Here is a 27,334-nt window from a genome sequence, read left to right on the forward strand (position 1 = left end):
AACATTTTAGTCTTTATAATGTTATCAACCTTAGCGGCCTGACTGTTGCCCCAAACAACTGTTGGTCAGGTTTCTCATTGTGATTTCTGCCTGCTGGCTTTTAAATGTTTTCCAGGCTGAGGTGAATAAAATGGACTTGTTTGAGGTCCTTTAATGTTGGCAGGCCAGTAGGAGTCCCTTTGGCCTGTTCAACATTAGGCAGTCTTTTATTAAAACATTTGTTTTAACCTCGTTAATGTCCATTTTATTCATCCCATTTTTCTTTTAATAAGCAGCTAAAGTTTTCCATCCTGTTGCAATGAATTCTGGGACTCTTAACTCTCTGATTCCTCTTTGTTTTTTCTCTTTCAATATTTGTCTTATTCTGGGGCTGGCTCTGTGGCCGAGTGGTTAAGTTCGTGCGCTCCGCTGCAGCGGCCCAGGGTTCGGATCCTGGGTGCAGACATGGCACTGCTCGTCAGGCTACATTGAGGCAGCGTCCCGCATCCCACAACTAGAAGGACCTGAAACTAAGATATACAACTATGTACAGGGGGGTTTGGGAAGATAAAGCAGAAAAAAAAGAAGATTGGCAACAGTTGTTAGCTCAGGTGCCAATCTTTAAAAAAAAAATTGTCTTATTTACCCCACTGTCTTATTTCCTGAAAACCCCTTTAAAAGTTCCACTTTGTTGAGAAGAGCCCCTCTATTTATTCTCAGCTTCTTTTTATTTTTCTGTTAACTTAATGCTTTAATTAGCCTCTGCAAGACCATGAAAGGAAACTGAGACCCCAAATTTGATTAAGTTTCATCTTCTTCTTTTTCATTGGTTTATAGCTGAAAACATTCCAGTTCTGCAATACCTAACCCAGAAGGCTGCCGCTGGGAATGGAATCGGAGTTTCCCAGTATGGTGCCACACTACACACATCCATACACACACATGAGCGTCCAAACAAATGGAGCCCATAGTTAGTCCTCTCGGAGTGAGGTCTCTAATACTTGCAAAGAAATTGAGGCCCCCTTGACCAATCTCCAGCAAGCTGGAACAAAACCCATTGAAGCAGACGCCAAGAAATGAAAGGACAAATAGGACTTGGTCAGTTTTAATGAGGAAACTCACCAAAACGATGTCCATTCCAAACCAGAAGCAAAAGCAAGCAAACAAACAAACAAATCTGAAGCTTGTTTCCATGCCACGAGAAAAATTAGTCTAGTGCCAGGTGGGCCGGAAAGTCCCGGGGACGGTCTACAGGGTGCATTGCCTGGGGACCTGCTGCACTGCTTCCCAGGAAATCCCAGTTGGCTTGGGGCTGCAGACTGTGGGCAGAGAACCTCCTGGCTGGCTCACCAAATTTTTACCGAACACAAACACAGGTCAATCACCCAGTATACAGGAGGGCCAATTCCTTGAAATGTCGGGCTTGTGGCAAGGCAAGAGGTTTATTATCGAAAGGCAGCCAGATGAGGAGATGGGAGTTAAAAATCAAATCCACCTCCTCGAAGGGAAAAGGTGGGGTTTTTCCCTGGGGTTTCAGGTAGGCAAGAGGGAACAGGTTCTGGGCTCAGGGGTAGTGGAGGGGGAGCATGTGGCCCTGCTGGCTGGCATCTTCAGCCTGTATTTGATCTTAACTCTCTTTCCCCTTGACTGTCTAGACGTTTCTGATTGGTTTTCATCTTCAGCCTGTGTTTGGCCTTGTGAGGCTGCATGTTGACACCTGGACCTTGACTTCCCGGGAAAAACAGCTCCCTCATATACTAAGGAGGGGCAAAAAGACCTGGTTACTTTTAAACAACTGTTGATCAGGCTGAGTATGCACAGCTGCAGTTAGCAAAGCTTATCTCAAATAATCTTTTCTCTTCTTCTAGCCCAGCAAATATTTCTAACTATTTCATTCTAGGTTTCACAACTCCCCTAGAAATGGCAATTATATGACAAGTACTCTTTGCAAGTATGGCCTTCCACGTTTCTGCACAGTGCTGTCTTTAGGATAAATGAGGTGTACTCATATGAGTGAGTCTCTAACTGTTTCAAACAGGTATATTACACTCACTTCTTTGTCTCTCTTCGCACCAACAAAACACAGTGAAAATCCTGTAGCTCTGTGCGTATCTTATATCTAGTGTAGTGGCTCCACAATTTATCCTAAGTGTTTCATGGCCTTATTGGTTTAGGATTCACGATGGGCAGACAAGGACATAATTATTTGAGAACACACAATGTCAACATCATATATGTCCTGGGAGCAATGATGATCACGTCAGTTGTGAGACGTGAGGACAAAACGCACAAACCAGAAGACTGAGGTCCTCGTTCAGTCGTGAGAGTCTCCTCCGTGCTGGTTGGTGTGCCTGCAAGCAGAGTTTATGCATTTCTTTTTCCCCATGTCTCCTCTATTGATGATCTATGACGTATTTTCATCCCATAAATATAAACCAATTACATTCACTGTGTTCTGGAAACGCGCTCTCCTCTCCGGTCATAAGTGTCCCAGCTCATGTACTCAGGGAGCAGAACTGGTGGGTAAATTCCGTGTTATTCCTCACGTCCCTCCTCCTTGTTCATTCCCGGTCATGTTAGACCATCTGCAGATACTTTAATTGCTGCTCCGGCCTGATTGATAACACCCTGAGTTTTTCCACGATGGAAACATACACTCTATTCTTTCCAAGAATACTGCACTCCCCTGAAATACTCGAGATAGGACAAAGGTTTAGGGGTGCTGGGAGCACAGGAGAGCCTTGGCATGGGTACCCGAAGGATGACCTCCCTCCTCGTGCTTGTTGAGTAAGTTGACGGTGGACCCATTCTGGTACTTTCCAAACATCTGGAGTAGCTTCTCTTTCCATGTTCTTGTTCCTTCTGACACATGATTTTTGTTCTTCACCTTTGGAAATACCAAATGTCATCAGTCCCACACCCTTCCTCCATTCTTTAGTTCAGCGTGAGGTATGGAGCCCACACGTGCTAACAGGGGCAGGACCGCTCACCTGCAGTGCTGACAGCTGATTTCCGATCGCCGGTCATCGCAGAATCCACGGTCACTCCAAAGTCAGTGCCCGGGTGAGGGGCGTCCAGGCTGAGGTCTGTGCGCACCCCAGAGTTTCGGGACGAGGCAGCAACTGGGAAGAGTCTGTGCCGCCTTCCCTCTCCCCTCACAAACTCAGAACTCACTTCGACAACTCCGACCTCAGGGACGCACAGAGGAATCCATCTTTCCAGGGATTATGGAGCTAAAAATAGTAATAACTCTAATCTACTCCTTCATTCGTTGTCTATTTAATACAACTCTCTCTGCTGTTGGGCCCAGTCTCAGGGACGCCAGCGATCACGCTGCAGCACTCATGAGGGACTCACTTCTTATCAGCTGTGACGAAGGCGACAGAACAGCCATCACCCCCAGCAGCAACATTTCACATGATTTACAGAGTTTTGTGCGTGTGAAGGATGTTGACGCCCCTGATACTCAGAGCAGCGCTGCGGGGCAGTGACTCTTGTTAGGAGCTCTTTGTCGAAGTGGAATTGTAAGGATTAGAGAGATTACGTGACTTTCTCAGAGTCGCCGCCTAACACGGGGTGTCTGGGGTCTGAAGGGAGCGCGGGCAGTCTGACTCCAGTCCACGCATCACCTTCACACTTAGTACCGTAAGCTGGAAAATGATACATTCCCTACACTGTATATGTACACACGCACACACACGCACACATACACACACACACACGCTAACACACCACATGCAGACATAATTTACTTTCTTCCTGGAGCAGGTAAATGAGCTACTTCATACGACTATGAAATAGAAAATAAAAGCAGTCATTGAAGAAGCAGGAACTTCACCTTGTAAAAAACACAGCCGTACAGAAGGAGGAGGATGAAATTGGAAGAGAATTATCAATAAAGACACAGCCTGCATGCGATGCTCTGTGTAAAGGAAAAGGCTATGGGTGGCATTCCGTTAGTGTTTGCACACTTGGAACACACGCAGGAAATCAGGACGCGGGACAGATGGGGGCGACGTGGGTCTCGGGACCTTGTGTGCCAGGCCCCCTTAGCGAGCTCACAGTTCCAGCAAAGGGTGCCGAACCCGGCCTGTCCAGGCGGGCGCTGGGGGAGGGACTCCAAAGCACGTGCCCTCTGGGCGACTCTCCAGGGGCAACACACAGGAGGGCAGATCAGAGACCCAGGGAGGGTCGGGATCAGCCAAAGGAACAGCCAGATGCGTTAGTACTGGGGTGAGGACATCCCTTGCACATGGGCCTTGTGCCCATCTGTGACCAGGGAACCAGGCAAAGAAAGGGTTATGGAGGATCCAGCTAACAACTAAAGTGATCTGTCTGGGGTTTTTCAGACAAAAAGAAACTATGTGGTCTGTTTGCAGGCAAATCACGTGTTTGCAGAAAGACCTCTGCAAATTGTTCCAGCATCAGAAGTCCTAAAGTTTCCTTAACTCATTAGCATCTTAAATTTCCCTCCTCTGGGGAGGTCCAAACAGCCATTTTTAGATCATGCGATGTATGTACTAACATGTATACATGCTATACATGCGCCTTAATGAACACACTTGTTACAAATAAACCCTGACCTTCCGCCCTCCTGTGTATAACGTCTCCATGAGCACTGAGCTCGGGGAGACCCTGCTCTGGGAGTTGTCCCCGCTGTTCTCCATCGCTCGTGCAAGCAATAAACCTTTCTTCCCCTGCTTCTGCCTTGGTTGTGCTTTTCGGCTCTGCAGTCACCAAGACATGAACCCATTGAGTTCAGTTCACAGCCTCTCCCTAGGAGCAGAGGGCTGTGGGAAGCCTGGATAAGCAAAACTAGCAGAGGAGCCTTCCAGAAGGAAGATACAAGGAGGAAAAAAACAGACCTAACAGGCGCTTGCTTGTAAATCTCAATGCAAAGCATGGAGGCCTATCAACACTTACATGATTGTTTCTCATAACGAATTTGTGTAAGAGATGGGGTGGCTGTGCCAGCCTTTAAAGTGGGTGCAGGATGGGTGGGCCCTCGTGCAGGGTCGGATCTTGAGGCTCCAGCAGAGCTGCCCACTCCCTGGGCTCAGGGGGACATCAGGTGTCATCTGGGGACGGCAGCTCTTCTGTGCTCAGTTCCACGTCCTCCGTTAGCGCGCTCTGGAGCACTTCCCTGAGAGGCTTCCGGCCCCGCTGTTGCCTCTGCCTTCCCATGAAGAAGTAAATGAGGGGGTTGACCCCGCTGTTCAGGGCGGAGAGGAGGTGGAGGATGGGCAGCAGGATGTCAAAATAGGGGAGGGACGGGGAGAGCCTGTCGGCCAGCAAGCCTGCGCCGAGAGGCAGACCGAGCACCAGGAAGGCCAGGACCGTGAGAAGGACGATCCTGGAGAGCCTGGCGGGCTGTCTCCGCATGGAGAAGCACTGCACCCTGATGAGCAGAACCAGGCTGGACACACAGAGCACCAGAAAGGTAAGCAAGAACATCCCATAATAGACCAAGTTTACTACATCACACGAGAAGGCCACAAAGTGGACACACAAGAGCACAGAGATCCCCGGACACAATGACAGCCCCCAAATCAGAGCGCACGCGATGGCCGAGAGCTGTGCCGGGCGGCGGCATCTGTACCAGATGGGGAAGAGCACGGACAGACAGCGCTCGACGCTGACAGCCATCAGCAGACTCAGACCCCCCAGGTAAGAAGAGAAGGTGACCCCTCGTATGAGCAGATTGAGCACAGCTACGGAGCGATTTAAAACAAAAAGTAGGAACCTGATGCTTTTGCAGAAGAGGAAGGCAAAGTCGGCACCGGCCAAGTTGAGGATGTAGACGGAAAAGGGGTTCCTCTTGATGCGGAACCCGAGCAGCCAGATGACCATGCCGTTCCCCACCAACCCACAGAGGCTCACGAGCACAATCCCAAGGAAGAGAGTGTTCTCGTAAGCGGAAAAGGCGTGGGCCCCATCCACACTCGTGCCGTGCGCTGTTGCGTTCGCCGCCGTTGGTAACTCAGACCCGTTGTTCAGGTGTGACGGCCAGGGCTGCGGTCTGGGAGAGACGCCCGTGGGGTCATTTCGGGGCTCGTGAGCCATCTGCTCGCCCTGCTGCAGGGGTCACCCCTGTGAAGATGGAGATGGGGGAGGGGCCTGGACCCCTGACTTTGGGGATGATCCCGTTCACTCCACCAGCCTCCAGCTTCAGACCCTCCCCCGAGCCCGGGAGCAAGGACAAAGCGTGTGAGCTGCGGAGGGTCCTCCCAGAACTCTGTTCCCAGAAGCCACGATGCTGGCACGTGCGGGTGACCACCTTGCCTGGTCCCAGGGCCAGTCCCTCTCCCTGGAAGCTCCTGAAGAAATCCTAGACTCGCACGTCCCCAGAGCCGAGGCGGGAGCCTGAGAGCCAGTCCCTCTAACCTGCTGGAGGGACCTCGCTGGGGCGACTGCTCCCGCCTCGCATTGCAAATCTTCAACTCGTCTCTCTTTTCACCACTGGCTTCTTTTCTTGACTACATTCTGTAAGTTTGCAAATCAATAGACATCATCAGAAAAGAGAAGTACGTTTACATAAGAATGAATATTAACAAAATTGTATAAACTGAACACCAGTAATATAGAAAAATGTATTTGTCCATTTGCCTTCAGTTATTATCGTGCACAGAATACACAATGGTAGTGTTGGATTTGACTCAGTGGCATTTCCTTCATGGCTCATTCACACACACGTGCACACACACACACACAATGACTTCTGAATGCACGAAAAACTGCTGTGAGCGTGTCACAGGAAAGATGTGCAGTGTCACTGTCTTACTGGATGCTTTAGAATTGGTTTGAAGGCAGAACCACTTCTTTATGACCCTATTTATTACCATTGATTTGTGCATCCTCTTCCTTGCGTTGAACGGCTGTGCTTGTATTGAAGAATTCCATTAATAACCGACGTGCAATTCGATTCCGTGTTCTACCACATAAAACCCCTCGCAGAAGGCCGTGTGCTCAGAGGCGGTTCTGCATTGAGTGGTGTCCCCGAGACGGCTGCTTGTGAGCATCTGGCCTTTCGGGTGCTCTTTGTGGTTGACAGGCGGCATCCCCACGTTCCAGGCTGTGTTCTAGGCACTCAGCTCGTGGCTGGGCTTGTGTGAGGCCGGCACGGCTGCACTGGCATCGGGAAGACGGCATCATCCTGTGCCAGCTCCCATTTGTGCTCCTGGTGTCCCCTCTAGGAGGTGACAGCTCAGGGGGAAGGCCTTCACCCTGTGTCCTACACAACGCCTGGTGCCCCTCCCAGCAAGTTGTATTTATGGGCTTTTCTCTCTGCTCTGCTCTAATCTCTTCAGTGGCACCACTGAATGGAACCAAGGAGACATTTATTAACAAATCTTTACCAAGTAACTGTTTTCTTAAGTCAGTTCTGTCCCTTGAATTGGAATTTAAATTGTGATTTCACTTTGCGAATGTTGATAATGCACGTAACAAAGAATTAGAATTTCTAGTAAATTTAAGATGATAAGCCTCAAATCTTAGGCTACTATTTGGTACAAGATCTGATAAGTAATCTATTTGATTTGTAATACATTTAGTACTCATTAATTCAAGTTTACAAATTAACTTACAAAGTTATGTCCAAAGGGAGACTACTTAAGCATTGAAATTCACACCCACATTTGTTTCCCTCATGACTTAACAATATCCCAAACTAGAAGAATACACGAATCTCGTTCACCACTGGCACAAAGAGACTCATGTGAGAAACTGGAAGAAACAGCTGCTTAGAGTTCGCGTGAAGGGCTCCCTCAACACCAAACCAGACCGAGCCAACTGCCAGGTTCACGGAGCGCTCCAAACACGCTCCCTGGAGAAAACATCTCATCAAGCGCCAGGGGACATAGTTCGTCTTCCTGCCAATATCCCCACTGAGACCACTTTCAACTTTAAGGTAAAAACTTAGCTATCTTCTTCACAAGACAACAAGACAGTGACCGGCCTATCGATGATGCGGAATGTTTGTTGACCGGATGAAGAAGTTAACGTCACAGTTAGGTTCTAAGAGAGACATCCGTTTTTCCGCGCCCGAGCAGCTGGCTGGGACGGGCCCTGTTCCCCGTTTCTTCCCACTCCTTTCTCCTGCTGCATCTCGTCACCTGGCTGTTTTTCTTTAACTGCACAGATGGCAGACACCCAGGGAACACTTCGTCACCGGAGAACCCCGGCGGCTCCTTATCCATGGCTCTTTGGACGCTTGCTATTCAATTTCATTTCTGTTTGCAAACGAGAGAGTGATTTCAACGAGCGCCTCTCTGCTCTGTAAGGTCTTCAGAGGAGAAAAGAAAATCCTCACACCTCCTACCCCGCTTCCCCCCTCCCCTCCTTCCCCGACAGGCTCAGCCTCCCTCGGAACCTTGTCTGCCTTCTAAGTCCTGGGAGGCAACCGCTTGATCAAATGCGTTACAACCACACAGCATCAGTCTCCACATTCACCGCCTGCCGTAGGAGTGTCTTCACCGCCTGGCACTTGGGCTTTAAGTAAAGGCTGACGATTAATTTTTCTGTTATGAGAAATCTGCCCCACAGCTATAAAAGATAAAAGGGCTGTAAGGAGTAAAAGGGCTTAAGTGCGATAGAAGTTTGTTTCTCACTCACCTACTTGCCAAACTGCTGCTCCTGATGAGCGGGTGGCAAGTGTGTGTCCCCTCCTCTATGCGGAGCGGCAGGAACACGGGCTCTGCCCATTCACTGGCTCCAGCATCTTCAGCACGAGTCTCCAGGTGTCTCTGGGACGCGCTCACCCACCAGGAAGGAGGATGGACAGCACGTGTGAGCACGTGACATGGGAAGTCCTCGCAGGCTCGCGCAGAGGCGGCTCACAACTCTCCTCCTTCGTTCAAGCAGCTAGAACTCCGCCACACGGATCCTGCTGACCAGAAGGGGGTCTGGCAAATGAGGTCCAAACTGGGAGCAAAAGGACAGTATGAAACACAGCCAGTCAGCTCTAGAGGGTTCAGAGAAAAAGAGAAGGAACAATATATAATATGTATTTATGTAGTGTTATATTATTATTTATTATATATATTATATGATATATAACTTTCTTGAAAATAAATGACTATTTACTTTACCAGATTAAAATAAAGCAAATTAAAAGAAATGGACACAAATCAATGTAACTCATCATAGTAACAGAGTGAATAAGAAAAAGCACATGATTATGTCACCAGATGCAGAAAAGCATTTCACGAAATTCAACACTCATTCCTGATAGAGTCTCTCAAAATATGAAGAATCGAAGGGAACTTCCTGACCCCGTAAAGGGTTCACATGAAAGACCCACAGCCAACATCACACTGGACGGTGAGAGGCTGACACCTTGCGCTCTGAGAGTGGGAACGGGGCAAGGACGTCCTCTGTCACCACTCGCCTTCTGTCCTACGGAGTGCAATTAGATCAGAAGAAGAAATAAGTGGCACGTGATTGGAAAGGAAGAGATAAAACTGTCTTTGTTCACAGACGACACCCAGCAGCGGAGGTGTGTCTAGAGAGAGAGGGTGACTTCAAGGGTTGACTTACGCAGTTGTGGGGGCTGGTCCCGGCCACACCTGCAGGGTGGGCGGGCAAACTGGGGACCCAGGGGAGCGCCGACGGTGCAGCCTGGAGCCCCAGGGCCGCCCGGAGGAGAATCCCTCCGCTGGGGTTGGTCAGTCCTTTCCATCAAGGTCTTCACCTGACTGGATGAAGTCCACGCATCAGTAATCTGATTACAGAGGCTGATGGGCTCTGCTCAAAGGCTGCTGACTCAAACGTTAATCTGCCTAAAGAATATCGTCCCAGAAAAGGGAACGCTTGTGTGCTGCTGGTGGGAATATAAATTGGTACAGTCATTATGGGAAGTAGTTTAGAGGTTACTCACAAAATTAAAAATAGAACTACGATAGGATCCTGCAATCCCACTTCTGGGTGTATATTCAAGGGAATGGAAACCCTCTCACAGAGACAATGCAATTCTTAATTATCAATAATACCTCGATAAAGCTGGAAGAAGAAAGTAATGGAACAAAAACACCTTCACGGAAACATCTAGAACAGTGTTTGACCACATATCTGGGTACCGTGGCCTGGCCAAGCTGACACATACAGCTGACCGTCACACGGACTTCTGGCATCATAAACGCAGTGCACACATTAGGGGAAAGGGGTGGAATCCAGCTTCTTTTCTCTCTCTGTACCCCTAGAGCTAAAGCCAGGGACATCCGTGAAGGGACAGACAGGACGAGGGGCAGCCACAGTGCGGCCTCGTGGCTTTGCTGCGTCCTGGGACCCAGAGATGCGGCTCTGCAGCTCGAAGGCCCATGACTGCGCGTGCTCGGGGAGAACGATGGACTCCTGAGGCCGGAAGGGGATGCGTGTTTGAAGAGACAACGCGCGTGAGTTCAGGCTGAGGCCTGCAGGGAAGCCGTGCAGAGTCCACAGCGAGAGAGAGGCCCACGTCCACCAACACGGCAGGTCTGCAACCCAGACACCGGGTCCTGGTGCCGCCTCGCTCCTCAGCACCAGGGACGGGAGGCAGAGCCACCCTCCTCATGAGATCTTGGGATTTCTCAGGATCTCAGCCCTGTCCTGCCTTTGTGATCATCAACAGGTGAGACGAATCAGAACCAGTGGATGCGGTGGTGTGATGGCTGCTTCCAAACCTCGGACTGATGCTCTCGAGACGCACGTGCACAGCAGGCTGCGCTCCCCCCCGCCCCCCCCCGGGGCAGACCCTCCCGCCTTCGGACCAGGGAGCGTCTTGTCGGAAAGGCGAAAGCTGAGAGGCGCCACGCTGACTCTGAGCCCCTCTCTCAGAGACGTCCCTTCGGGATGACGTGGTTTGAGCAGGTGTGGTGCGCACGGAGCCAGGTTACCACGGTCGCGGCAGGTGCGGGCCCCACTCCCTGTCCCAGCTCGCTCTTCTCTCCCGTTAGGATCTAACATGTGCTGGTTTTGAGGTGTCACTTTCGGAGATCAATGTCATTTTCTTTAGTCCCAAGACTTGTGCTTTCAATTTTCCTTTGGGGAAGCTGCCCGCAGGAATCCCATGTTTCAAGCCTTTCGTACTTACTGGCTGTTGCAGCACCGCTTGCTCTCAGGAGGTTTAAGAAGCAAATGAAGGAAAAAGAGCTGGAGCCAAGTGCTCAGGGGTTGGCCCCTCTGAGGCTCTTGGCGTCCCTGCCTCTTTCTCTTGAACCCTCCTTCCCGTTCTCCAGGGGGACGAGCAGACCCAGCCCAGCCTGTTCCCCCGGACCCTAGAGGCAGCCCCTGTAAGGGGGAACCAGTGGGAAGCACATCCCGTGTCCCAGACAGAGCCCGGCAGAGTGAGGAACAGAGACGCCGAGAGCGCTCGAGGAGGACAGAGCGGGTCAAGGTCAGAGGACGGAGGACAGACATTTGTTCTCACCTGCATCTTCTCGCAGAGGCTGGGGCGTCCTGATGCTCGGGGGCAACTGGAGGGTCTCGGTGGCTGGTGGAGGCCTGAGCTTCTCCCCACAGCACAGGCTCAGAGCGAGCTCCCTCAAGCGCACTGTGCTCAGACGCTGCCTGCAGGCTGAGGACCAGGGTCTGCGGCTGGTCCCAGTGACTCCCTCCTCCACTTTACACTCCTGCCGTCACGTGGGTCTCACTCGGATGACACCCTCGGAGCCTATGGGCGCTGTGAGGCATCATCACTGATTTTCTAGAAGCAATCTCAATGGAGAGTGCTCATTTCATGCACCATAATTGCAAATACTCAAAACACAGCTCACGAACTCCAGGAAGATGAGGCTCCATTTATTTCTAAGCAACCATTTTAATATCTTATTAAGAGAAAATATTGATTCAGCCACAGACTTGTTGAAATATCTCCATTGTTTTCTTTATCAATGGAAGTTAACGGTTAATTCTGATTACCAAAGTAGAAGCCAGTGACCTCAGGAGGAGCAGGGTCCCATCGAAGCAGCCCCAGACTGCTCACTGCTCTCCTGTTCGCTCTGCTTGGGCCACAGTGGCCCCCAGAGCTCCCGCCTCTACCTGCCTCAGGGCCTTTACACTTGCTGTTCCTTCTGCCTGGAATGTTCCTACGGCTTTTCACGTCGCGGCCTTTCTCACCCCCTCCTCGTCTCAATCACAGATCAGCCTTTCAGGGAAGATTCTGAGATTTCTTGGTATCTTTCACTTTCTGCCGCTTTATTTCCCCATCAGAAGTTATCACCATCGACCTTCACACATTTTATTTGGAATTTACACAGCACAATTCTAAATAATCCATGGCTCACAGAAGAAATCAAAAAAGAAATTAGAAAACACTTTGAACAGAACAGTAATAAAGATTTATTCCTAACTGTTTCATGAATTGTCATGCTGTTGCAAATTGAATTTCTAAATTCATTTCATTTTCCAATTGATTGCTGTACTGTATAAAAATTCAACTCATTTCTGCATATCAACCTTGTATCCTGCAAAATTGTTAAATGGACTTATTAGTTCTAGCAGCTTCTTTGTCAATTACTTAAGATTTCCTATGTAAACAGTCATGTCATCGGCAAATCGAGAGAGAGTATTTTTCTTCTTTTTTTTAAGTATTCTGACTTCTATTTTATTTCCTGGCCTCACTGCCATGGTGAGCTCTAGTTTGACTTTCAGTCGTGAGTTTGGGCGTCCTTGGCTTGTTCCTGATCTGGGACACCCAGTTGTTCTAGAGCCTTCCTCTGAAGCAGTTGGCTGCGACAGTTTGGGTCTGTTTCTGGGCTTCCTGGACCCCTCTGTTGGTTCCTGTGTCGGGAGCGCTCTCTCCTGACGACAGCAGCTTCACGGTGAGAACCGCGGTCAGCTCGTGTGACTCCTTCAGCCTCGCTTCTCTTTTGAGACGGCCTTGGACATCTAGATCCTTCCAACGTTCGTATCCATCGCAGAATCAGCTTGTCAGCTTCTGCAAAAAGGTCTTCAGAGATTTTGGCTGAGATTGTGTGGATCCGCCAATAAATTTGGGGGAAGCTGACCTCTTGATGATATTTAGTCTTTCCGACCGTGAACGTGATCTATGTCTATTCGGGTCTTTATTCTCAGCAATCTCGTGTTGAGGTCTTACACAAGGAGTTTATGTTACGTGTATTCTGGGGGAGGGGGTGTTCAATATTTCATCATTAATCTGAGGAAGCTTTTCTCGCTGGTGCCCTTTATTAGATTGAGAAAATTCCCTTCTATTCCTGGTTTGCTGAAGGCTTTTTCAAGTGAATAGGTGTTGAACTTTGTCAAATGCTTTTTCTGCATCCTAAGATGATCAGGTGTTTTTTTCTCCTTTATTCTATTTAAATGGGAAAACCAAAACTTGTCTAAGAATATGCATAGCAGTTTTACCCAAAAAGCCTAAATCGGAAAGAGCCCAGTTGTCCAGCAATAGGAGAACGGTCAATAAACGGAGGTTTACTCAGAAAATGAAACCTATGGAGATTCTCAAAAACACGATGTTAGCGAAGGTCACCAGACGCAAAGCAGTAATTGCTGTGTCATTCCATTTATTTGAAATCCTAAACTATATGCTAGAAACAAATGAGAACCGTGGTAGCCTCCAGCAGAGGTGGAGTCGGGGACGAACTGAGACAAGCACAGGGGAATTTTCCGGGAATATAACGTTCTGTATCCTGATAAAGGACTGCCTTACAGCATGGCACGGGCCTGTCCAAACTCTTCAAACGTGCACCCCATTGTTGATGAGTGTTACATTCAAAGGAAAGCAACTTAAACAAATATTAAACTGTAGCTAATAATATTCATGCTGAAGTGTTCATGGGGACATACGCTGACGTCAAATTGGAATTGCCGTGTAGAGCCCTTCACGAAAGACCACATCACAGCAGAGGAAGAAAGAAACTGAAAAGAAAGTCTGAACCATCGGGAGTTCGAGGAAACAGTTTATGAATGACATTTCCAGTAAATTTCTCCCAACCTGGGAAGAGACATCATTTCCAGCCTGGACTGTGCCCATTTATTGCCCATCCCAGGCCAAAGTGGAGCAAGGGGAGGGGCCTGATGGACTTAGTAATGTGGCAGGCGAGAAAATGGGCCTTGACTATTAGCTGGAGACGGAGGGTCTCGCCGTGCCCCAGGAGCATCATCATCTTTCTCCTGCAGCAGATATTAAAGACGGAGGGAGATAAAGTGCCTCTTACTGTTTTCCGTTATTAAAATTCCCACTTCATCACTTATGGGTGTTCCAGGCTCACCCAAGGCCAGATCATTGACGTGATGAGGATATGAGCCGTGCCGAGGGGGAGACCCAGAGGCTCCAGGTTGTCCCCATAAGACTCTGGAAGATTGGAGATTCAGGAAGGGGAGCGCCACACCCAACTACGACCACATTGTTTTCCTCCAACAAAAGTTCCACTGACACGGATCTATGAAAATAAAACATGAATGGGAACATTTGTCTTCCCCTCCTTCACGGGGGAACTCAGGGAACGTCTTCCTCTTGAACAGTCACCTTCAACAGAAGAGGAAGTTTCCAAACTACATATTGACTAGAAAGGGAGAGTTCCAGAAAGCAAGGACAGCTGCTCTGCCAGTCCCTACAGGACAAAGTGGCCACGATTGTGGGCGAGAGAATGAGAACGAGAAGCCCCAAGTGGGGCCTCCCTACACCCTGAATCACCTGGGAAGTACTCTCATCACCAAGGCAACGTGGTACCAGCTTCCAGGGCAGAGGACGGCCATCCTTGCTACAACGGTGCCTGCATCGTGTGCATCTAAAATTGTATAGGTAGAGATTTTAAACACTCTCTGTCACCTTCTTCTGTCTGGATAGTTTTGTGACGCCTTCTCTATATTAATTTCCCCTCTACCAAACTCCCCACTTCATCCAGATAGGTAGAGAAATATGGATAGATACAGATGGTTTTTTGAAAAGTAGAACTTCTACAAAGGGCCAACTTTAGGGGAAACAATGAGACCAAGATAGAATCATTTATTCATTCATTTGTTTATTCAGTCAACAATGCTTGAGCACCAGTGTCCTCTCTGTGCCCGGCCACCTTCCTTGGGCATACGGTAGCAAGCACATCACGGGAAAACCCCTGCCTTTTTGTGGCTTGCGTTCTAGCTGATGTGGTTTATAGAGAAAGATGTATCAGAGAAGGAGGAAAAGCAGAAGCAGGAGGGGTGGCTTCATCAGGGAGGGGGCATTGGAGCCAGACCAGGCAGGTCCACAGCTGCCCATGACGGGTAAATAGGAAAAGAACCAACGGGGCAAAAGCCCAGCGGGAGAAGGGTTTGTAGAGTCTTTGGGGACCCCAAGGAAGTCACTGAGGCTGGAGCCCACTGACCAAAGACAGGAGTGGGAGGAGAGATAGAGAGGAGATTCGGGGAGAAGGGGCCAGAGTCTTAGGACTGCGAAGGGCAAGACGCAACTAGGAATTTATCATAAGAGAGGAAATCAAAGAGATTCTCCAAAATTTCATCTTTTTTTCTTTGATACTAAGTCCAGTCTGCATTAGAAAGGAGTGGAGAATTTTCTTCACCACAGCCCATCGCCAAGCGCTCTCCTGTACCGTCAATGAGTCAGCAGAGGAGACGAACAGTCAGAGGTCACCTTTTGGGAAAAGAAAAGCAATTCCTTTATTGGCACTTACACTAATTGAGACTTTCCACCCAGCCAAATCCTGGAAATGGAAGGAGATGAAGTGAATTAGAAGATTCATGAATGTTCACGCCTTATCTGATCCCTAAGCTTGTGGTCAAGGACCGTCCACAGCAGAACCTGGGGCACCCCGCCCGTGGAAGACCCCGGTCAGCTTCCCCCACTGAGATTCTCCAGCCGCCGTCGAGCTGTGGAGCGCCCTTCAGTCATGGACCCGCCAGGAGGTTGAGGTGAGAGACTCTGTCTATCCTCTCCGTCCTTTCTCTCCTTGATGTGCCTCTTTGGGTAACCTTGCTATCCTCTTATTTAACTCTGCAAGCCTTTATCCGAAGGGCGTGCTATCTTTGCCATCTCTCTGCCTCCCTGAATGGTCGTCCTCCTAAGCCGAGGGGAGCAGGTGAAGTGGGTCTTGTCGGTCCCTCTGGAGAATGTCCAGGAGAGACAGGCACTGTGACTCCTTTGCCTGGCCGCTAAAGCTCTGTGGCTCTCTTTCTTAATTTGCCCCTGAGGCTCTCCTGGGGGTCAGCATTCTGGGAATATTATAGATGCTAGGACAAAGGAATCAAGAAATAAAACAGAAGGGAAGAAAAGAAAAGGTGTTATTATTTGGGGGCTATCATGAGAGAGCACAAAACAAAATTAAAATAAGAGAAGCTTTCAATGAAGGAATTTGGAATTAACCTCCAAGTTCACTTTTAAACTCGGCATATCGGGGCTCAGTGCACGGAACTAAGCAAAGCTGCATAGGATGAGAGTATGGATTCTAGAGGCTCAGGTCTCTCCAGACTTGGGGTGTCACCTCGCCTAGTAACGCAGCGTCCAGAAGGGGAAGTCACAGAGAGAGTTGGAATGTCCACTGGGGAGTTCCATGGCCTCAGCTTTACAGATTAAATGGTGCCCTGGCTGAAGTCAGGCAGGGCGGGTCCCAAAGGCAGCCCTAGCACTTCAGAGGCGTGCACTCTTCAGATTACGGTAGCCTGCTGTATTTCAAAGCCTGTATCACAAAACAGAATCTCTTTATTCTGCTTCCATGCTCCAGTTGAGACAGAAAATGGAGTAATTCTTGAAAGATACTGAAATAACTCAGGAAACTATAGGAAGAAACTCGACATGTGTAGATACAGTAGGAAAATGAAGCACCATCAAGATTGGGTCTAGGTTCTGCATAGCTCTACGTGTCAAATATAGTCTCTCGCACTCTAAACTGATCCACTTTGGTCGTGTTTAGCCCAAATGGATTCTTTGGTTTTATAGGCATCTCATCAAAGCCATAAATGATTGTGTTAAAGCAAATGATTATGATCCAGCAACTTGATAAACTGTAGTTTGCTTGGTTGCCGTCAGCAAACTCCCAAGGGTGATACAAAACCAGACTTCATATTTGACTTCTGGGTGTTTACTTTGAGTGTATATTTTCCTGATTGAATTTCTACATTGGGTATCCCTCACTTTAGAACTGGTGAAATAAAGAACGTTGAACAAGTATTTCCTTTTCCCTTTCGCTAATTAACTTATTAATTTTCAAACCTCCAGAGACCCCAAAGATAATTTATATAAGCAATCTTTATATGCCTAAGTGCAGATTGCAGATAGTATGTAAATCTCTGTTTCCGAACAAATGCTTATTCCGTCCACATGCACCAGGGAGTTGTCTCAGAAGGTGTTAGAAGGCATTTATTATTCCTAGAAAATATGGTTAGGGTAGAGTAGATAGGCCATGGTTTTTTTAAACACTCATGTATACCTTTATTTCAAGAAATAGCTATTCAGTACCAAATAAAAAATTTGTAAACATGTCTTGTCACTGAAGAGAGATATTTAGTCCATTGCTATCAAAGTGGTCAGCTAATATCACATGTAAAATATTCCATAACAGAGATTTCTACTGCTGGCAGGAATGGAGCAATATTTTTAAAAGCATCTGGGATGTATTGATGAAAAGAGGGGTAGAACCTCTCACATGTAAGCTTTACCCACGTGGCTGCCATTTTGTCCTGGGCACTGGCTTATTCTAGACATGGCTAGTGACCGCACCTCTGGACATGTCAAGGCAGAGGGTAACCACCTCAGGAAAAATAAAACTGGAGGGATGGACACGTGGGCCTGGAATGACTATGTTGGAAACTTGAGAGGCCTCAAACACATGGCCAGTTTCCCCTTCAAGACGGTAGCCAAATTCTGAAGTTGCACTAGACAGGCATCTAAAGATGTAAGCCAGAAAAATGGACTTGCCAGATTCTACACGAAAGTACGCCGTCATCACGGTTAGGATTGCATGCAATTCATAGATCAATGTGAGGAGAACTGATGTCTTAACAAGGCTGAAGCTGCCCCCCCACGGAGATAAGGTTCTCTGTCTATTTAGATCTTCTTCATTTTCTCTTTAAAATATCCCAGAGCTGTGGTATTCAGTGCTGAGAACTTGAATACAACTTTCATTAAAATTATTCTTATTTCATATTTTGATGCTGCTGTAAATGGAGGTTTAAAGTTCACTTGTCAAGGGTTTGCTTGAGAACATATAGACATAGAATTGATTTTGGATGTTAAACTTGCGTCTTGCAACCCTGGTCAATTCACTTATTAGTTCTAGGAGATTTTTTACACTTTATTTTAGATTCTTTTGTAAACAATCGTGTAGTCACTGAATAGAGAAAACTTTAATCCTTCTTTTCCAACATTTATGCTATTTACTTATTGTTCATTGTACGTCTAGGGAAATTTTGAATTGAAGTGGTGAGTGGCCTTAGGGGCAGGAGTTAAATACTGACGCATCAAGTTTGAGTGAGCTGAGCCTTCTTCGCAGATGCCTCATGTCAGACTGAGGAAGCGCCCTTATGTTGTCAGTTTACTGAGAATTCTTATGATGGATAAGGTTATATTTGTCCTATTTTTTTCTACTTCCACTACATTGTGCATTCAGTGGATCTCTCCTCTTTATTTTGTCTAATATGGAAAATTACATTGATTCCTTTTAAAATGTTAAACCAATCTCGTGTTCTCTGATAAGGCCCTTTGGGGCATTGTTATACTATAAAAATGAGATAATAATTGGGGCCAGCCCAGTGGTGCAGCAGTTAAGTGCGCACGTTCCGCTTCAGCCACTCGGGGTTCCTGGTTCGGATCCCGGGTGTGGACACAGGACTGCTTGGCACGCCATGCTGTGGAGGCGTCCCACTGATAAAGCAGAGGAAGACGGGATGGATGTGAGCTCAGGGCCAGTCGCCTCAGCAAAAAAGAGGAGGATTGGCAGCAGTTAGTTCAGGGCTAATCTTCCTCAAAAAAAAAAAACAAAGAAAGAAAAGAAATAATAAACAAAATGTCCTAGCAATGAGAGAGAGAGACAGAGAAAGTGATTAACTTCACAGGAGCAATAATACCAACAGGAGAATTCTTGAAAGAAAGGAGAGAAGCCAGATGACTTTAAGGAAACATCATCTTTAAAGTGCTAAAAAATTCATGTACATATATTGCTTTATACCCAATACGTTATCCTTTTGTAACAGAAGTAAGAAAAGAATGTTCAAGGGAATTAGAACTGCATTGAGGGAAATATTAGAGACTCCTTCAGGCAGGGAGGACACGACTCAGAGACAAGGAAATGCAGGCAGGAGTGTAGAGACAAGACACGAGGGTAATTAATAATTACTATTGGCTACAGAAAACACTTGAATGTGAAATCTGAAAGAACAAATATAATTAAAATGATTGACGAGACATAAGGCAAATGGGGCGCAGGAACGAGATGGAGTTAAAGCGCTCCCGTTTGCAGGAATGTAGGAAAAGTACAAAGGCAACGCTCTGTCTCAGACTCCAGGAAGCAAGAAAACGTGTGTTAGTCTTTAGGGAAATCGCTAAATGAATCAAAAAATATATATAAACAACACTTTAAAGGGGAAAATATAAATAATAGTAAAACACTTTCTTAATCAAAAAGAAGGCAAGAAATAAGACCAAAAGAAAAGGGAAGGTACTCCTGGCGACTCACGTACAATAAGGACAGTTATCAGCATGTGAGAAATTGCCTTAAATGTAAGTTTACTAAACGTTTTACATGACAAAGTATCTCAGGCTGGATTTTTAAAAAAGCAAATTCTAACTCTATGCTGCGTAAAACAAATACTAAATATAAAGACTTGGAAGGGTTAAAAGTAAAAGGAGCCTCCCCAGAAACGTGTACTACGCAAATTTATGAAAAAAGAAAGCTTGCATAGCTATACTAATTTGAGACAAATTGCAAGTTAAGCAAAGAAACATTATTACATGTAAAGAAATATATTTTTAATCTTAAAGGAATCAATCATTCAATAAGTTATCCGTATGTTAAATCTATAACACAGTTTTGAAATAAATAGAGCTGGCATTTCCTAGACGTAAACGGAGGAATACTTAAATGCATAATCAAAAAGGAAATTTTGACACGTTTCTCTCAATAGCTGATAAACAATGAGAAAAAAATTGTAAGAAAAAAATCTGAAAATCATTATTAATGACAATGACCTAATTAAGATAGATGAGACATTGCATACACCGAAATAACAGAATTCAAGTCTTTTTCAAGTGCATATGGATTTTTTACTGAAATAGATGAAGTAGTAGGATGCGGGGAAAGTTTAAACAAATTCAAAGGGTTTAAAATTTTAAAAGCAAATTATGTGAAGCACATTGAAATTAAACTAGAAATCAATAGCAAAAGCATAAGTAATAAATCTATGGCTGCCTACCTAGGAATTTAAAAAACACACTTCTACATAATGCATGCGTCAGGAAAAAGATCCCAATAGAAATTAGAAAGTAGAAAGTAATTTAAGCGAAACGTTAATGAAGATGTGGCATATTAAGCTGGTACCCAAATGCATATATTGAAAAGAAGAAAAGCGCCAAATCAATTATTTATGCTTCCATCAGAAGAAGATAGAAAAAGAAGAACAAATAAAACTTACTGGATGTAGAAAAAAAGAAATAATAAAGAGCAGAAATCCATGACGTAAAAATCAGAGATGCACCTAATGCAAATCTTAGTTTCTAATACGGTTCTCCAGGAAAAAAGCACCAGGGCTCCCTGGAGAAATAGCTGATCCTAGGACTGGGGTGGGAAATACTCATGATGAGCCTGGAGCATTTCATCGTGCTACAAAGTGAGCAATTGCTCAAAACCAACCAACCAACCAACCAAAACCCAGTTCTGCAATGATGGCATATATCAGAGCAACACAGGGGCGAACTGAAAGAGACCTCAGTGGCCAAGGCTGCAGCAATTTGACCCAAAATAAGTAAAGTAGCATTGCAATATAACCTAAATTATTAAAATAAATATCCGTGAGTACACCGGTATAAATCAATGATTGAATAAATCAACGACTGGGGGAGCAGACTCAAACCTTCCATGTCGAAGAATTCCACCTGATAGAAGTATAGATACTCCACCCTAAGGAGGGGAGACTTAGTCTCTTTAGGAAGGGACGTCCTTCCTAAGCGCACGGTGTGCAACGTAGAAAAGAGAGTAACTTCACGTTAGAGAAGCCTGACAAACACCCGCTCAACCGAGGTGATCGAGGTCGACACCAGCCATGATGAGTCCTGCTGATAGTACCTACTCTCGATGTGATGTGATGAGAAGAGCACTTTGCCTCCACGGTCTTTCTCCCCAAAACCCGGACCTCTACTCCAATCACGAGAAAATATCAGACAAATCCTAACTGAGGCGCCTTCTGCAAGAGATCTGACCAGAACTCTGAGAAACTGTCAAGGTCATCAAAAACAGAAAAAGAAAGTCTGAGAAACTGTCATGGCCAAGAGGAGCCTAAGGAGATGTGACAAGTAAGTGTGATGGAGTGTCCTGGATGGGATCCCAGAATGGAGAAAAGACTTCAGATGAAAACTAAGAAAATCTAACTAAAGGATAGGATTTAGTTAATTGCAATATATCAACATTGGTTTATTAAGTGTAGTAAATAGGCACACTAATAGGGGAATGTGGGTCTGCAATGGATGGAAGCTCTCTGTACTATTTTTGCAATTGTTCTGTAAATCTAAAACTTTTCTAAAGAAAAGTCTATTAAAAAATTAAATTAGGGGCTGGCCCGCTGGCTCAGCGGTTAAGTTCTCAAATTCCACTTTGGCGGCCCCGGATTCACAGGTTTGGATATCAGCTTCGGACCTATGCACCACTTGGCAAGCCATGCTGTGGCGGGCATCCCACATATAAAGTAGAGGAAGATGGGCACGGATGTTAGCCCAGGGCCAGACTTCCTCAGCTAAAAAAGAGGAGGATTGGCGGCAGATGTTAGCTCAGGGCTAATCTTCCTCAAAAAAAAAAAAATTAATTAAATTGGACAACAGCAAAAAAAACCATGAACGTGGTAGAGAGTACAGAACCAAATGTTGTTGATGACAAGTGATAGGGTATGAGAACTCCCCCTACAGGCCTTCCAGACTGCAATTTCCTTGAGTTTTCTCTTATTCATTTCACAATATTAATTTTAAAAGGATGAATACAGAATTTGGGATGTGCTTGCCTCTGGGGGGACGGGAGGGGGAGAGTAGGGGTTATTGGTAGACGTGGGTTATTGTGAATGTTCTTGTTCTTAGATTAGGTGATGAGTTCTTGATTGCTAATTATAAGTAAATTAATTATAATTAAGTAACTAATTATACATAAGTTATAAGAAATTATAAATAAAGAATAAGTAAATAATTATCATTATAAGTAAATTAATGTAAATTTACATTATAAGCAAAATAAAAGAGTTCTAAGCATGGTTCAACGGTGACAGGGAGTCATCAGCCAAGATTATAAATAATCCAATTCCGCCAATATGATGACTATTTCAATTTTAAAAATTCCAGAGTATTCGTGTGACTGGGTTGATTCTGCCAATATCTGGCTCAGGCAGGATTATTGCTTCCCGAGCCCATCCCATCGATTAGAATCAGTGACAATATATCGTGGACGATAGCATTGTGATAATATATTGGATAGTATTTATCTCTGAAACTAGGGAAAGGGTGAGGAATTTTATTTCCAAATTACGTCTGCTGCTTACGTGTGGGACAATAGTCCCTAATATCAAGTAACGCGCAGTCTCTAGGCAAACTCCCCAAAATATATCTTTACAATTGGTTTGTTCCCATCTAATCAGGAACTAAGCAATCTCCACATTACTTTCGTTTGTTACAGTTTTCAAGTACTTTATTGAATAAGAGTGTCCCTTTTTTCATGCCATTGACTTGAAGAAGAAACTAGGAGCCTTATTCTATAGACAGTCTCACATTTTTAGTTCATCTAATTAGGCATGCATTTTTTTACAGTAAGTATGAGTGCTGTATGATAAACAACTTTTCAATATGCTTCTGAATTTTACAGGTATACCGTGGGCCAGGGATACCAACTCTAGGGTTTGATCCTAAGGGGTGCGGAAATTTTAATAAACAGAAACCTCATTCAGTTGGAGTCGGGAGGCCAAAAGGGGGCGCTCTCGCACCTGCTTCGTAGCGGAGCCCAAAGGAAGCAGAAGTTCTTCCTCTTCTTGATGGGCAAGAAGCTCGGCCCCTGAGAGACTCTCACCCCTCAGTGAAAAGCCACTGCACCTGTTTCTAACAGCCCTCCTGACTTTCTCTTCCCCTCTAGAAAAGAGTTTCTCCACTCTTGCTGCCGGGGCCTCGCATGTGGCTCCCCATGGTTGCAGACCCCAAATGGCGCTTCTTTGCTGATCCCGACCCATTTTTGCTGGAGAAATAGCTGGCTATTTGTTTAAGGTCAATAGGGGCTAACAGCGCATGTAGGAAAAAGTCCTGTGTACAAAGATATTCTTTGTAAAATTACCTATAATATTAAATTAATGGAAACAAATGTACCTCAGTAGGGAATGGTGAAATTAATTATGTTACGTACACAATTTCTATTCATTCCTTAAGAATTTTAATATCTATGCCTAATGTATTGATAGGGAAATATGGTAAAGTGATATACTCGACGCAGAGAAGCACGCACAATGAGGGTTTCATTTTCCAGGCAGCGTCTTCTTGAACTTTTGCATTTCTTAGGGACTTGAAGCTAGAGTGATGGAGTGAAACGCTGCTGGGGACACCATCTCCCTTAAGACGTGGGCAGCGGAATTTTAAGTGACACACTGAGGTCGAGAGAGGGAAGCGTGCTGGGCTCTAATGGGTTTCTTCTTCCCCAGACAGCTCCGCGATCTCTAGGGCAGGAAGCGTGAAGGAGGAGAAGGTGTCTTTCCAGGGTGTCAACATCTCGTGCTCCGTGTTTGAAGCTGCTTTAAGAAAGCAATTACTCCCGTACCCAGCCCCACTTGAGAGCAGCTGTTAATCTGCTGTGGGGCCCACCTGATGGAAATCGTACAAGGAGGTCGGGAAAATGATACTGAATCTTTATCTCTGGCTTGAGATGACAGAGGGACGTGTGAGTCAGGATATCCCGTGGAAGGACAAATTGCTCCATATGGACACTGAGGAACGTGACGCAAAAGGTGATGTTTGCTTTAAAAGACCTCTACTTACCGTATCAGCCACGTTTCCTTTTAGTCTTTTCCACATGTTCCCAGAATTTGAGTTCTAAGTAGCTTCATAAAGGGGTCAGAATGAGATATCAGACATTCCATAAGTTTTCCGTGAAGAAATGAGCTCACACAGCATTCATACTGCACACACCACGTGCATACTATGCACATGCTACACACACTCATAACACACACACATGCACAACACAGGCACCAAGCTCAAGAGGAAGGGCTCAAACCCTTGCAGTCCCCTGAAAATCTGGATCTGTGTGAAGTCAGACGGTGGAATTGCCTAAATATCGGAGCCATTGAACCACCCTACAGGGGAAGTCGTCGTGAGGTACCACATCAGCCTCCCTTTCTAGACATTTCCGCAGCAGCGCAGAATCCTCCTGCAGGGTTTTCTTGTTGACAGTGTGGACAGGTAGACCATGTGTCCATTGAGGGCCTCTAGGCCTCGGCGGGAAAAGCCTGGAGAGCTGGGGACCGCAGAGACAGACGTCCTTTCCCACCCCCCACCCCACCCCCAGGTTCTCTCGGGAAATCTCCGGGGACCACACGTGGCTTAAGACACAGGGAGCAGACCCCAAAGGATCCCCTGGCTCAGATGTTCCCCCAGGTATTTTTGCTTCTTGGAAGCTCGACCACCATTCTGAGCAAAAGAAAAACAACAAAAGGACGCCCCAGAGCCCGCCTGTCTTTTCAACCGCTCTCATTTTCATTCGGTGACAATAACACAAGGAACAAACTTCGAGGGGGCCTCTTCTGAAATATTCCAAGAGAAACCCAAGCCTTTCTGGGTGCCCTTCATCTGTGCTTCCATATTCTAACACACCTAATACTGCTCTATCTTATCTATGCATCAGTGAAGGGATCCATCATCCTTCTAATCAAATTGGCTGTCAAGTACTGGCTACATGACTCTCCCAAGGCATTGGACGACGTGGACGTCACTTTGTCCCAAATAACCAATGTCAGAAAATGGGTCCTTAATAAATATATTTTCAAGATCAGTGGGAAAATCAATCCATTACATTAAGGCCTGTACCTCATGAGCGATGTACAGGGCAATCTATCTTGCCAGAAAAAGAGCAACTCTCATGTGTTGTTGTATGTAAACCATCGGTTCACATGGTTTCTATAAAATCAAGAAAAGGAAAACCAGATAAAAAAGGGTCACAGATGTCTTGACACCTCCCATCTCCATTAAACCAAGAATTGTGGTCAATTATCAACCAAGAGAGGGTGCATGATTTATGTCTATTCCTTTAAGCCCATTTCATTGAAGAATAACTTACATCAATAAAACCCATCCATTTCAATACACAGTTTGTGGCTTTTGAAAACTACACAATAGTATCAGCAGCCCTCCAACAGGACATATAACAATCCCATCATCACCTTCCCTCCCACCCGTTGCAGTCAACCCCCTGAGTCCACACGCTCAGGCAACCCCCGACCTGCTTTCTGTGACTTAGAGTAGTTCTGTCTGTCCTACAAAGTCATATCAGCCCAACCACACAGCATTCTTTCTCTTGCATTTGGCTTCTTAACACAACACGATGCCTTTGAGATTCATCCACGATGTTGCTTATGCTCCTGTACTGTCCTGTTTTATTTCTATTATTCAGTTTATGTATATATACAGCCAAGTGTGCTCTGTTAGCAACATGCTGATAGCTATTTAGATTATTTCTAGTGGTTCCACCACGAACAAAGCTGCTATGACCATGATCGTCACCCGGCAGAGTGGCTCAAATAATGAGACTGATGATAACAAGATGGCAAAGATGCATTGCAGATGAGAGGGTAAAGTGGTACAAAAACTTGGAACATGGTTTGGCAGTTTCCTGTCAAGTTAAACACAGTTACATTCGATTGTCATCATCCACGTTGTCTACGTCCTGTAAAGTCCCTGCAGACCCTGAGTCAGTGAGCACGGAGCCGCTGCTCCGGGGGGAGACACGGGGTTGGTTCCCGGGACCCTCTGGTCACAACACATTTGCCAGCTGATCAAAGCACATGTTATGTGTGTTTCTGTTTAGAGACGCTTTGTGGAATATAAATAGCCAATCCATTAACGTTGGATTCTTGGCCAACAGTGCTATAACTCACAAGCGAACAGAGTTTCTCTCTGGCCCATATTTTCGCTGGGAGGCACGTCACGGCGCTCTTGTGCTTAGGGATGAGACAGGCATCTTGGTGGGCTAGGCAGGGCCCCAGGTGACACAAGCCTGCACATACAGGAAGCCACATCTGCCTGAAGTGGGCCACACATCCTGTAACACAGAGCAAGTCAGCAGCCCGTCCGTGCCCACTACAGACCGCTCGGTTTGCAGGGGGACCACAAACTGGCCATGCAGCTCCAGAACCAATCAGAATCAGCCAGTCGGCCACATCCTGAGGCCCACCCCCTACCTGCTGCGACCACTTCCCTTTGAGGTCCCATAAAAAATCTCCCCCCACCACAGATCAATGGAACAGAATTGAAAGCCCAAAGATAAAACCACACATCTATGGACAGCTAATCTTTGACAAAGGAGCAGAGGGCCTACAATGGAGAAAAGAAAGTCTCTTTACAAATGGTGCTGGGAAAACTGGACAACCACATGTAAAAGATTGAAAATTGACCATTCTTTTTCACCACACACCAAAATAAACTCAAAATGGATCAAAGACCTAAAGATTAGGCCTGAAACAATAAGTCTTCTGGAAGAGAATATAGGCAGTACACTCTTTGACATCAATTTCAAAAGAATCTTTTCAGACACTGTAACTCCTCAGACGAGGGAAACAATAGAAAGAATAAACAAATGGGACTTCATCAGACTAAAGAGCTTCTTCAAGGCAAGGGAAAACAGGATTGAAACAAGAAAACAGCCCACTAATTGGGAAAAATATTTACAAGCCACTTATCCGACAAAGGGTTAATCTCCATAATATACAAAGAACTCACACTGCTTAACAACAAAAAAACAAACAACCCGATCAAAAAATGGGCAGAGGACATGAACAGACATTTCTCAAAAGAAGATATGAATATGGCCAATAGATGCATGAAAAGATGTTCATCATCGCTAATCATCAGGGAAATGCAAATCAAAACTACACTAAGATATCACCTTACACCCGTTAGATTGGCAAAAACATCCAAAACCAAGAGCGACAAATGTTGGAGAGGTTGTGGAGAAAGAGGAACCCTCATACACTGTTGGTGGGAATG

General features: G+C 46.0%; 1 protein-coding gene across 2 annotated transcripts; it reads right to left on the reverse strand.

Moving 5' to 3' along the window:
• Positions 1-626: 626 nt before the first annotated feature.
• Positions 627-11,597, reverse strand: LOC100061396 (mas-related G-protein coupled receptor member X4-like). 2 transcript variants are annotated; one of them, XR_011423751.1, is made up of 4 exons: positions 11,381-11,597; positions 8,590-8,938; positions 2,970-6,462; positions 628-2,866 (listed from the first exon to the last, which is right to left on the reverse strand). XR_011423751.1 is itself a non-coding variant. In XM_070229009.1 (3 exons), the coding sequence occupies exon 3, from the start codon at positions 6,040-6,042 to the stop codon at positions 5,047-5,049; it is 996 nt and encodes a 331-aa protein (XP_070085110.1). In that variant the 5' UTR covers positions 6,043-6,462; positions 8,590-8,938; positions 11,381-11,597; the 3' UTR covers positions 627-5,046. The 2 variants fall into 2 exon arrangements, 1 of the variants encoding a protein (XP_070085110.1); XM_070229009.1 differs by having other exon boundaries at positions 627-6,462.
• Between the last annotated feature and the right edge of the window lie 15,737 nt (positions 11,598-27,334).

This window comes from Equus caballus, chromosome 12, assembly GCF_041296265.1.
Source record: "Equus caballus isolate H_3958 breed thoroughbred chromosome 12, TB-T2T, whole genome shotgun sequence".
NCBI lineage: Eukaryota > Metazoa > Chordata > Mammalia > Perissodactyla > Equidae > Equus > Equus caballus.

What these genes read in the sequence shown, in the direction of transcription:
- LOC100061396 (XM_070229009.1), bottom strand. Translation starts at nt 6,042, where the DNA reads ATGGCTCACGAGCCCCGAAATGACCCCACGGGCGTCTCTCCCAGACCG.